The following is a 13,400-nucleotide window of genomic DNA, read 5'->3' on the forward strand; positions in this document are numbered from 1 at the left end:
TTGGATCGATCCCACTCTTGAGGGCCTATATTAGAGCCAGACTTTGAGGAGATTTGAACTTCTTAAACTTGAAAGCATTGTATTGCTTTCTCTGGCAGCCTTCAAATACAACTTCTGCAAATATTTTTCCGTTAATGTTTCAGTGGATTGTTCTGTCCTCGCGCAGTTTTAATACCACTCCTGTTTTCCTTGTGTTTGGGGTCTTTTTCCTATTCCATTCCTTCCCCCGATCTTCCTTTAGTCGGGGGAGAGACACAGTCTCCCCTCCAAACCCGCGGCTCTTGATGGGCAGAGTGTCTCTGGGTGATTCCCTCATCTGTAAAGTGTGGGCATAGCACCTACAATGGGGCTTTTGTCTAGGATACATGACAAATGACAAAGTAATCCTAACAACACATAATACATGATGACGTAACAGGCAGCCGATGAATGGTACCTTCAATCATCACTAATAATACTGTGTTCATTATTATTTTGAGTTTTGAGCTAACAAAGTAAGACTGTAATTCATTTTTCTGGAGTATATTCCCACTGGCCATTTCAATAGGACCTCCTTCCCCCACTTAGGATCTCAGGACAGGTGACTTTTTGAAGTTGGCCTGCCTCCCAGCCATAGCATCTGGGTCTCCCAGTGGCATCCTCTGGAGCTTTTGATAAAACCTCCCTGCCTCCGTCTGTTAGTGGGAGAAGCCAGAGGCCCCTTCTCGCCATGCGATGACTCACACTGACTGTCCAGTTGGTGCTCTGGTTGACAGCTGCCTCCCCTCAGGCTTCTCTGAGTGCTTTCAGATCTCATGGACCCCTGCCTTTTCCTCAGGCTGGCACGCCCAAAATCTTCTCTTTCACCAGCATATTCCATGTCTGCATATGGCAACCAGCGATAGCTTGGAAACCTACCAAAAGCCATTAAAGGCATCTCTTCCTTGGCTTGGTGCCTGTGTGTTGAGTGTCTGCCAGGCTGTTCGGGTAGCTAGAAATGGTTTCTTGCTGCACACTCACCTGGGGAAGGAGGGGAGGACAATTCACAGATGATTACAGGGCAGCGTGGTGCTAACAGCGCTGAGGTCAGGGCGCCCCAGCCAGCTCCGCAGATCTCCAGTCTTTTCAGAGAACCTTCCATGTTTGTCTGCACCTAGCCCTGCCCCTCTGTGCTGTCCCCCTCCCTTCAGGCTCTGTTCCTGTGTTCAGGGAAGGCTGAGCATGGATCCAGGACAGCACGATAGCACAGGGAATAGCTCCTGGTGCTTTGGAAAGGAACCCTCCAGAAATGCCATGGTGTAGAGACCACTCCCTTCTGGCAGGGTCCAAACTTGAGATTCAAGGGCTGTGGCGGCAGCTCCAAAAAATTTATTCTTAAATACTCTCCCACAACACCCCACACACCCACCGCCACCCCCACCCCCAGGACAGACGACACTCCATTTAACTTTTCCCTGCGGGAAATACACAAACTGACCTCTAGTGACAGCTGTTCAAAATGTCCCAGATGTTGCAAACGCATGCAGCTACCTTTGCCAGCTGTTGGGTCCCCCTTCTCCTCCCTCAGATGACCTCTCGCCCATGCAGTTCCTGCTTCCCACGGGTTCCCTGAGGGCACGTCGTGCACACTTCCTCTTGCTCCAGCTTGGCCTATACCCAATTCCTGTCTGCTCCTCTCCCTGGAAACTGAGTCACAGGAGTCTTCCCGTTCAGAACAACCCAGGTGCCCCCTGAGCTTCCTCCACTCCGTGCGAGGGCACGTGTGTTCTGAGCAGAGTCATGCAGGATGGGGTGAGCACCCCTTGTCCTGCTTTTATCCCTGACCCGTAAAGGGAGGACGCGGTGTGCTTGCCAGCACTGGTGAGAGCGAGCAGACTGCGTGAGATGCTAAAGTAGCTTTTCTCGGCGAGGAGTTCACTCCTTGAGTGTGAGAAAAGTTGGAATCTGTAAACAAAGCATCACATTCAATAAGATGAGGAGCATCTTGAAGCCACGGAGTGTTGTTGTTGCTGTTGTGTTCCTTCCTGGCACTTGGCATGGCACCGGGCACCTGCAGAATACTCAGGAAGGGCCACGTGCATTTCATGGCCGGGAGTCCCGGAGGCAGATGGAGCGGGCTTCGTGCCAGCCTTGCTGTGCACTAACTGAGCGCGATGTTGGGCAACACGCTTGCTGGCGTGGACGTCCTCTCGGGAGTATGAGTGTTTATGCAGCCATTTGACAAACATGTATTAAAGACTTAGCGTAGCGCTGGCAGACACAAGCAAAAAATGAATGATTGTGGAGAAAAGTGGGGGTAGAGTGGACAGGACCTGTTGAAGGCGGCCCTTGCCATTTTGGCATCACCAGTGTGTGGTTGGATGAAGAGAGATGGGATGAAGAGAGTGGTGGAAAATCCATGGAGAGGAGAAAGGGCTCAAGCTGAGCCCCAGCGGTCAGCCCACCACCGCTCGTCGGGCAGAGAGGGAAGTGGAGGAAGGGGATGGGAGGAGTGCACTGGGAGAGCTGGCGTTCCCGCCATTCCTGGTTTCATAGGAAGCCTCCCAGATGCCATGAGCAAGGGTCTCCTGCCCCTCACCTTCCCCAGCTGCTCTGCCTCCCTCAGGAAGACCAGAGTCCCCGCTTAGCTAAGACTTCTTAGCTAGAAAGAAAACAGCCGCCTGCCCCGCTAGCCATGGTCTTCCGTGGGCTGCGAAGACCCTGGTGCTTCGAGTGCTAGTTACACCTCCCAAGCCCTGGCGTCCTCTGCGCTGATAGATGCTTGAGGCAGAGGCTCAGTCCACATCATATCTGGGGTTTGGAAATCGGCTTTCACAGCTGGAATCAGAAGTTCCAACCTAGAATGTTGTCCTGTGTCCCTGGGTGTCCACCTCCCATTCCCATGTTCAATCCTCACGGGTCAAGAAAAAGAGGCTTCTCAAAATGACAGACTCAAAGTCTTAGGAATATCTGGTTGGTTCAGATTTTTTTTTCCTCTTTTTACCTTTCTTTGTGTAGACATCTTCTCGTATAGTCTGTGTAGACCACTGACTTGGGAGAAATGAGGTGGTTTTGGCACAGGAGTTAACTTTTCCAGCTGTGTGGGCTCGGCAGCCCACGTTAACACAGGACAGGGACCACCACCAGAGATCCCTTCCCCCAGGTGTCAGCTTCGTACAGGCCAGCAGCTCATCACTAGGCCAGTGAGCTCTGAAATCTCTCTTCGGCTCCTCTGTTCACACTGGCTGTTTCTCCATAACGCACCTCGAGGGCTAGGATGGATATTACAGTTCCTTTACCACCGCTGTCCCCGAATGTCCTTTGTGCCCTTTTCAAGAAGCAAGCTTGCAGGAGACATAAAATGGAAGATGAGTGATTTATGACAGGTGACCAGAAAGAAAGGACACTCTGCCTTTCCTGGCTTTGGACTGGCTTACGTACATAGTCACACCTCCCATAAGCCTCTCTGTATGTTTTTAAAACATATAGGTATTTAAAATCTGAAAACTGGGTAGAAGATAAGCTTGGGAAAGACCCCAAGTAAAAAGATAAGGCATCCCCTGCCCCCCAGTGTTCTCGGCCCCATGGGCGGCAGGCAGTCTAATCAGGGTGAGTGTGTTAGTAGGACACTCCGCATAGTCCTTCTAGAAGGAAGATCTGCTGAGCGGCAGAGAAGAGAAGCACTTGGCTGTGACTTGCAAGGGGAGGGACAAATCACAATGGCATTACAGACTTTGTGTGAAATTCCTGCAGTGAGAAGATGTGAATTTGTCCGCGGGCTTCCGGGGAGAGAGTGTTAGAGCACCCAGTGTCAACCCTCGGGCGTCCGGGGAGCACCAGGGCCAGCGTATGGGGGTGGCCTGGCCTCAGCTTCTGGCTCCACTGCTCCTGAGGGGTCTCCTCCCCTCTTTCTAGGACTCCGTTTGCTCCTCTAGAAAAGAGGGCAACGTCATTTTCCTCCTGGAAATGGCTCAAGGCCAGGGGTATCAAGGCATGTGACTTCTCTCGACAAACCACAAAACACCATGTACTTTTAAAAATGCACTCCCAGACATTAGGTAACCCCGCAACAAGCCTGTAAGAGCATCTTCCCTTTACAGGTAACTTAGCTGAGAATTGCGGACTAAAAAATCCAGTGTGTTACACTGGACGTGAAGATCACAGTTTGATTTTTAAAATACAGTTTTCCTACAACTATTGAAATAGTGGAGACATTCCTTGGGATATGGTTGTTATGGGATGTGAGAACAAGAGGAGGACCCCTCTGTCCTGCCACCCCTGTGACCTCTGTCTGTGGCTACTTGCACGCATGCACGCACGCACCCCCATGCACACATGCGTGCACACAGACAAAACAGAAGACCGTTCTGTGAATCTTGGAGGCCTTTACAGAAGAGGGAAATCTTTTCTCATCATGATAAGAATTTGAGTTCCCATTCCTTCAAGTTACTGCTTGAGAGGAAGGTGTGTTCCTCGTTTATTCAGAACAGCTGAGTTCTGTTGGAAGAATGATTCTGTTCTGGAAATACCTTCGTGTTAAGCATTTCCCTGAGTGGTGCATTTGGAAATATGCAGTTGGATGTGATTTTGTGATACAGTTGACCTTGACCAGCACAGGCCGGGACCGCGTGGGGCCGGTGATTCATGAGCAGTCCTCCATAAACACAGCGCAGTGCTGTGAATGTATTATCTTTTCCTTACAATTTTCGTCATAACATTTTCTTTGCTCTAGCTTACTTTAGTGCCAGAGTAGAGTATATAATAATATAACGTGTAAAACCTGTTTTACCCGACTGTGTAAGTGATCGCTGAGGCTTCCAAGCAACAGAAGGCTGTCAGTAGTTCCATTTCAGGGGAGTCAGAGTTAGATGGGGTGTCCAGCTGTGCGGAGGCCGGCACCCCAAACCCCGGCACCGTTCAAGGGTCGACGGTATTGTCAGAGTTCTGGGGGGCGGGGAGGGGCTTCCTCGAGTAAAAAGACATTCTATTAACTGATTTCCTTTTTTTTTTTTTTTCTGCCTCTCATTTCAGAACGGTTTGATCACCACTGTCCCTGGGTAGGCAACTGTGTGGGGAAAAGAAACTACAGATTTTTTTATATGTTTATTTTATCTCTGTCTTTTCTGACAGTCTTTATATTTGCATTCGTTACCACCCACGTCATTCTTCGTAAGTATGCTGGCGAAACCGGATTATGTACGTGACCGTGCGCCTGCCTTTGGTTTTCTGATTCAATTTTGAGTTAGTATTTTGATCATTTCGGGCTCTTTCTTCTCTTTTCCCCTCTTCCTGTTCCTCTCCTCACTTCCAGCCTGCCCCTTCGTGTACTCCCCTTCCTCCCTCCCCGTCGTCCCTACCTCTCTGCCCTCCCTCTCCTTCCTCCCTGTCCTCCCTCTCTGTCACCCCCCCAACCTCTTTCTCTGCCTTTCTTCCTGCCCCTTGTTCCTTCTACTCCCATTCCTCATCCTTCCAGCCACAGCTACCAGAGCACCCAGATTAAGCTCTCTTTTCACTTACAAGATTTTTTCCTTCATATGCTTGCCCCTGTTCCAACCTCAGTGACCTCACTTTCTCTTTGGCTCAGAGATCCCCTGGGAGACTCATTCCCACATTTTGCACAAAGGATAATGTGCTGTAATGATAAGCATCAAACAGTAGTTTTGTTTTGCTTTTAACATGATACTGGCTTATGTAAGAACAGTCCCCATCCTGAGAAAACAAGTCTAGGGAATGAAGACTGGGTTTCCTTACACACACACACACACACACACACACACACACAAAAGATACACAATCAAAAAGATTTCCAGTTATCTGCTGACCATTAGTAAATCCCTGACATATGAAGGAAGCAACTTTATTAAAAATGAGATTGGGATATTAAAGATATTAATATGTATTTGCCTAGGCAAATGACATTTTTCATTTCCCATTCTGAAGGTCATAACTTTGAATTTCTTTTGACTTCTGGTTATCCACTTTCCAACAACAGGGAATGATGAGAAGGAAGGAAATTGGCTTTGAACTATAAACTTAAGCCCTTAAATTTCCATTCCAGTGCCATTAGCAACATTAAAGTCGAGCAGTGCCTCTTGTCCACATTCCAGAAATGGAACCGCCCATTAGCAAATGCAGAGCTCCCTTCTGCCCTGTTTCTGGGAGCATCTGAACACGGCCTCCCTTTCTCCCCATGGGGGCAGTGCTGAAACCACAGATGGTGTGCTAAGGCTAGAGTAATTCTCTGCCTCTCTTTTAGTGGGGCGGGGGCCTAGGCCAAGGAGGCGGTATGGAGAATTCCACATGGATGTGTTGGTCAAATTCGGACATGAAGTAGAATCTCCCAAATTTTCATGGCATTTTAAAACTTAGGTCCCCTTCTTTGGGCTGAAATCCCTTCATGCCAGCGGGACTCGGGCTGGAAGTCTATGCTTGAGGGCCGAGACCCCGTGCGCTCCCGGGAAAGGGCTGACCATTTGTTAGAGGCCCTTTCCACACTCACCATGGCCCCCGCAGAGGCACCTTTTCCCTCTCATTTCAGAGTTGAAAAATGGCAAAAATGCAGCCGGGGTCCTCTCTGCATCTTAAGAGGCAAAAGAATCAGAAACGACTCAAGAAGAAATAAACACTGAGACCTCAGTGCATTTAGGACATTAAAAAATAGAATTTAAACTTGACATTTTTGGATCATCTTTAGCAACTTCAGAATGCTTTTCTATGTGTATTATCGGGACGTATTTATGACCTTGCCCCTGCCTTCTGGATACCAAGGGCCAGTTTTTGCTTGCACACCTGCACACATGAGCTCTGGGAGCACACGCACACACACACTCACTGTGAAACTGGCCAATGCCCCCACAGTTGGGTGATGTACACTGCGTTTTATCTCCCCTCAGGTTTTACTCACCCCAGACCCAACAAAATGGAGTTTGCTGTCATTTACGCTTATATATTTTAATCCCATCAAAATAAAACAACAACAAAAAAACCCAAAAAGAATTCAGAATTTATCTGCTTGCAAGTTAACCGAATATGTTGAACAAAAGCAAATAAGGATTTTCCTCTCCTCTTGTTCTGCACCCCCCACAACCCACCCCCAAACAACCCCACCTCCCCCCGACTTGGCTTGGCACTCAGTGCTCTCAGGAAGGGCAGGTTTTTACATGGCTCCCATGATCCCCCAGTATTCTGAAAACATTGGCCAAGGCAGGACGCCGTTTGAGAGCAGCTGGAGAACTGTCTCCTGAGTTCTCCCTGCCAGGTAACAGGCTCCGGGGGATGGGGAGGAGGGGGCTGGAGGCCATGACGGGAAGGGGAGCCAGGGCGGAACCCTGTTGTAGCAGAGATTCTGAGGAAGCGGACGGCCAGACTTCCTCATTGAGAATGGAAAGTTTGGGAAAGTGGGCCAGTTTGGATTCAGTAGGGAAAAAGAATTCATTTCTTTTAGTGTCCTCATTTTGCTTCTCTAAGATCTGCCCCAGCCCACTTGCTGGTTTTGCCCCCCTGGCCTCACAGAGATGGAAGCGACAGCCTTAAGCTTTCCTTATTCGTCTTCCCAACTTTGGGCATCCTAGCGCTGGGCACATCTTTGTGCCTCAGTGGTGGCCAGTGGGGAAGACAGCACAGAGGAAATGGGACCTTGGGGACAAATGCTTAGCCCTCCCATGGCCAGCCACTGTCCCCTCTTACACAGAGGCAGGCGGGACCCTGCCTCTCACTGCCCCATGCAGCTGCAGCAGCACGGAACGCTGTGTCCATCCCGCCTGTTCCTCTCGCTGCTGCTCCAGGCCGGATTACATTCCCCAAATACACAGCTTCACCCAGCACAGCAGGAACCACTTCGGGATGGGAGCACCAAGCATTCCTCCTCTTGGGCTTTCGTGTTTAAAAACCATGACGACAACACGTAAAAGACAAAATGTTTCTCGTCAGATGCATCTTTCCTCAAGCCCCTAAAGAAAGTATTTTTTGCACCAGCAATTCACTCCTAAAGGAGTGAGTAATAAACTGCCACTTTATGAGCGATGTTGTACTCCGGGTGCAGATAAAGACATCTTTTAGATGCAGCCTAATTTATAGGATGTCCGAGGTCAACAGTTAACGAACTTTGGAAAAACAGTCTTTCATAAGAGAAGAGGAAAAAAATAACATCCAGTATTCTGTTTTCCTATTAAAATGAGGAAAACAAAGGAGTAATCAGAACTGTAATTTATGGGAAAGTATGCAGACATCCATCTGCTTTTATTGAAAAAATATCCTGCAGATGTTGGGACTAATTATGAATCTGCCATTTTCTTGTTAAAGAACTTGAGTTGGATCCCGGTCCCGGATCAGCATCCTGGGAGCCGTAGCACAACAAAATGTAATTATTTAATTGATCTTTAGACACCTATTATTTTTATGTAGATGAGAGAACTTCCAACATGAGGGCTGTTTCTCTGGAGGTAAATGTTTGAATATTAAATTATACTAAATTTTGGTTTCATTTCCACAGGTTCACAGCAGACAGGATTCCTAAACGCGCTTAAGGACAGTCCTGCAAGATATCCTTTGGGGTTGCCCTGGTTCCCACAATGCTAACGTGTTAAGTATTGGACTGACCTTCTACTCAACTACCTCTTCCTCTGTGCCTTCACTTTTCTTCTCAGAAATCGTATTCTCCTTTGTTCTTCCAAAAAAACTATGTTCACGTGACAAGCAGTAGCGTCCGAAAGTTTGAACCTGGGCATGACTCGTTTAGGCGTGTATTAAGTTGAAGTGCTCTCGAACTGGAAAGCTAAGTGTAAATCCTTGCTCATTCCCGAAACATGCATTGATTTTTGTTAAATCAGGTTGGTGTGGGCAGGAGGGCTGGCAAGGTCCAGCGGACTTCATTTTGATGAGCAGGGGGTCCATGCGAAATGTTTACAGACACCCTAGGTGGGTGGCCTGCTCGCTATGAGGTCACCAGATGGGAATCCTCGGACCCCCTTTAAGGATTCCTTCTGGGAGTGCTGTTAGGCACACCTTCAAGCAGTCCGGATAACCTATATTATCCCCAGGCTCAGAACACCTTTTTACAGTCTTGAATGGACTAACTGAAAGATGGTCAATCTCAAGACATTTGGATTGATCCCATCCTGCCAAGCAGTTTGTATGGGCACATGCTATTGTATTTTGAACTTCTTGAAAGACAATGTTTACCCATGATGGGCTTGAATGGGCTCCTTGCCTCACCTGTCCCACTAGATTTCCCATTCATTAGCCAACCCCCTGGACCCACTGACCTGGCTCCATCTGGGACCGCCTCTCTCCCTTCTCCGTATAACCAAGTAGACTGCACTTGAACTTCTCATTTCTCCCAAAAGTCATCTTCATCTTGTGGGAGAGGATTCTTAAACAATGAAGGAAGAAGTTTGCTAAGATGTATATATCATTTACATCATTTAGTTATTAAAATGAACCAGCTCGTGTCCCTGGGGGCGTGTGTGTATGTGTGTGTGTGTGTGGTGTTATTTAGGTATTTGAAAACAAATGGGGTCCTTTATATATTTTCGTTCTATAAAGTATCTCCATTTTGGTACTTCTGTATTTAAAGCACAGAAGGTTGGTTACAAGTACAGAGTCTGTAGTCAGCAGATCTCCCAGAAAGGGGGCAGGGGCATATGGAAGATCTACAAAGCTGACTTGAAGAATACATTTTACAGGTACATCCTGTCTCCTATGAAGGACCTGGAGGCAAGAGTTAGTTAGAAGTTATCCAGAAGGAAAGGTGGTCCTGAGATCAAAATTGTCGATGTCTGTGGCCGCTAAGAACAGGTCCCACGGGAAGTGTCATTCTTTGTCCCTCTTCCCAGTGCTGTAAGCGGCGACACCCTCCACCATCATCTCATCTCCTCTGTGCCCTTCTATTTTCAAGACATGTTGCTTGGGTATATCTTACAGTCAAGACTTGTCTTGAAGAAGAGGCTCATCAGTCTTTCAGAAAATTGGTTACATCATGAAAACATGCCGGTCTCGTGAAGTTTTATAAATGCACCTGAGAACCAGAACTGAGGACTGGGCTGCAGCCAGAACACCTTCTGAAGCCTCGAGATGGTGGCAGACTAAGCCACCGCCCCTCCTCTGTCCCTGGCACCTGTGATTTCTCTAACAGCGTGTGCCTGTATGGATGCCTGTGGAGCTTTCCAGACAATGAATGAGCATCCGTGATGGGGACTCTTCTCCATGGGGAGGGGAGGAGAAAGCCTGACCTGGGACCTGGGGTATCTCAGCTGCTCCAATCCCTGGGGACAGCAGACTCCCTCCTGCTCCCTGGGACTCACCTCCTTACTCCCTTTGGGCACAGCTGTCCCCCTGGAGCAGAGCACACGCACTCCTTGTGCGTGGTTGGTCTGTTGTTGATGGGTCTTCCTGATATCTGTTACAGACCTCCCGACACATGGATCTTACCATATCCCAAGGAAGGACCAAAGAGCGAGGTCTAGATTCCTGCTTACCCTCACAGTTATGAGGTTTAAGGTCATTTTTTTCAACCCTTTGTGTCTCAAAATTTGTTGACCTGCTAGAGTTAGCCATTCCGTATTTGACATGCTGTGGTGACAAAGTCAGTTATACGAAATATAAGTGAGGACACCCAGCACCAGAATATTGTTTATGTGCGTGACAGGAGTGATTTCAAAGAAGCATCTTTTGTGGCAAGATGTCCAATGGGCGGTCTCTTCCAGAACCTTCTTTTAGAGCACACATGTCTGCTCATTCTCATGATTTGGCTGTGCTCTTGTGTATAATCGAGCATTGCGTTCCTCGGCAAGGGAAGCAGACAGATGCTGCTGGTGGAACGAGCGGCCCACTGACTTTACAGGAGAAACCGTCCGCATGGAAAGGAGAGGAGAGAGAGAAATGCTCTTGTCAGGTTCAGAGCAAATTTTAGCTTGTTTTCCCTCCAAATAACATTCTCGGGTAGAAGTAAAGAGTCTTTGCTATGGCCCAGATTTTGAAAACACGTAGGCATCTCAGTCACTGCCTTTCCAGATGGTGTTGCCAGGTCTAGGGGCTGAGGTATGTCCCTTCTTGTGTGTCACCCGGACATGTCCCCCACGTCAGGAGCTCGGCAGCCACCTGGCCCAGTGGGAGCCCGTGGCGGCCACCGCCTGCCTGTGATTGTGGGACCCCAGCATGCGCCTGCTGTATTTTGGAGACTTCAAGCAACATAAAGTCATTGCTGTGCCGCTCTGTAGGTCAGAAGGCCGCAGGCTTGGCTCATTTCTGCTCTAGGTCCCACCGCGCTGAAATCAAGGCATCACCAGCCTCGACTCTCATGCGGAAGCTCCGGGGGAGAACCCTTTCTTGGGCTCATTCAGGTGCTTGACCATGTCCGTGGGATGTAGGACGAAGGCCCCTTTCTCCGTTTTCAGACTCAGGACTTCCTTACTCTTCAGAGAGAGCAGCAGCGGGTCGGGTCCCTCCCACACTTTGAAGCTCTCCCGCCCGTCCTCCGCCCACCTCTCCCACCTCAGCCAGAAAGGCTCTCCGCTTTTAAAGCGCAGCGGCAACCTGAGAATTCAGGACGATCTGCCCATCTCAAGGTCTGTGACCTTCCGTCTGTCTGATGCTCTCCCAGAGGACATCGGGGACCAAGAGCAGGCCCCCAGGGGAACATGACAGCACAGCAGCCCAGCGGGGACAAGACGGGCAGGGAGATGACAGGAGCCGTGTGAGCAGCAGTCCCGGCCTGCATCTTCTTTACTCTTTTGGAAACAGTGGGGAATTTCAGGAACATCGGACTTGCCCATGCTAAGAGGTGAGGTGCTGGGTTTTTAGTTACAAAGAACATAAATGGTTGTATGTACCATTGAATACCGAACCCCCGCCCCCGTCGGTTTGACTCCCGCCAGGCTCTCGGTGCTGACGGGTCTTCTCAGTTTTAAATACCTCCTTTGGAGAAGAATCCCTCCTTCTATCGAGTGAGTCTATTAAGAAGGGTTGAGGTCTGATGATTTATCATGAATTGGTATTCCAGAAGGAAAAGTATGCCTTAGGTCTATGGGGCTGTGATGTGTTTTTGAGAAAATACGAAGTTCTGGTTAGGAGTGATAACATATGTGTGGTAAGTCAGGCTGGCTCCCATTCGGTTATCTGTTCAGTGTATCTGGCCCCTGCCTTTCCTGTGGACACCTGTGTGGCTTCGGGAGGGGCACGGGGATGGTCGGATGGTGCCAGTGAGGGGCTGTTCTCAGCTCGCAGGGGAAGGTGTGCTCACCGCTGGGGCAGCAACCCCAGGTCACAGGGACAGGGGTGGTCCCAAAGATGATGGATCGTGCTGCTGGCGTGGTAGAAGCTTCTAGCATCAGATCATGTTAATACTCCCAAGCTCCCTTCCATTGCTGAGGCCCTGGCAGTCTGGGCCTCTTTGGAGGTGGTCGGTTTCTGATGGATGAGACGGATCTGTGAATTTCACCCTCATGGAAACCACTCCCTGGCTGCTGGCCCTGCCGCCCTCAGCTCATCCTCTCCAGCCCCGCAGTCCCGACAGGGCCAGAGTCTGTCCTGCACCAAGTTCTTAGAACAAGAGGTTTTCTGGGGCGTTGCCTGAGCACAGAACCGAAGTCCCCTGTTGCCTCTGCATGTGACCCAGCAGAGAGTTCTCAGGCAAGAGAATAACTCAAATTTATGTTTTCCGTGGCCTCCAATCTGATCTCCGGACCATGATATCAAAATATCTTGTCAAAGAATCAGGGCACCGGGAAAGGTTTCTCTGTCAGTGGATTTACTGCTGACGATCTATCCAAGGGGGCAGACAGCGAGGGTGGGCGGGGTGGTTCATGCTTCTCTTCAGCGAGCATCTGTTGATGCCAAGATCTGGCGGAGGACTCTGATTTCTCAAAAGCAGAATAAATCTTAAGTGGCATCAGAAATCATAGAGAGCTTGCACACTGGGGCCGGAGGGTGGGGGCGGGTTCCAGAAGGGCATCTCGCAGGGGAGTCAGGAAAGGCTTTGGCAGGTGGTGTTTGCACAGGGCTTGGAAAGATTGGGGGGGGGATGTGCTAACAGGGGACATGGAGGGAAGAGGTCCCCAGCAGAACTGAGAGCCTGAGCAAAGCCTGGTGGTTGGGCGGGATCTCAGCACGTGTCAGGGAAGAGCAGGGAACATGTAGGGCCGGAGCTGGGTTTGTGTTCATTCGTTCCCTCAACAAGGTTTGCGGGGTGCTGGCTCCCAGTCAGCCGGCCTTCTGCCCTCATGGTGGAAGCACACAGATGCCCTTGGGCTCACACACGTGGTAGGCAGGGGCAGGGGGGCCGGGATGGCTAACCCCATTTGGGGGTGGGGGTCAGCAGTGACTGCTCCCAGGAAGGGAGGGGTTTGGATAGCGGTGAAGGAGTGGGACCACCTTCCTCCCCTGGATGCTAGGGAACCAGCTTTGAGTTTTGCCAGGTGATGACATCACCAGAGCTGGGTTTTGTT

The 13,400-nt window shown here is 49.6% G+C and overlaps 1 protein-coding gene across 3 annotated transcripts in view; it reads left to right on the plus strand.

Annotated features, from left to right (window-relative positions):
- The window catches only part of ZDHHC14 (zinc finger DHHC-type palmitoyltransferase 14), a 260,251-nt gene that overhangs the window by 217,619 nt on the left and 29,232 nt on the right, over positions 1–13,400 (plus strand). For all 3 annotated transcript variants that reach the window (XM_032836436.1, XM_032836437.1, XM_032836438.1), the window contains exons 4-5: positions 4,990–5,127; positions 8,450–8,498. In XM_032836436.1, the coding sequence (XP_032692327.1) occupies positions 4,990–5,127; positions 8,450–8,498 (187 nt within the window). The remainder of the gene's footprint in view (positions 1–4,989; positions 5,128–8,449; positions 8,499–13,400) is intronic.

This window comes from Lontra canadensis, unplaced genomic scaffold (genome assembly GCF_010015895.1).
Source record: "Lontra canadensis isolate GAN:19392208 unplaced genomic scaffold, GSC_riverotter_1.0 scaffold92, whole genome shotgun sequence".
Taxonomy (NCBI): domain Eukaryota; kingdom Metazoa; phylum Chordata; class Mammalia; order Carnivora; family Mustelidae; genus Lontra; species Lontra canadensis.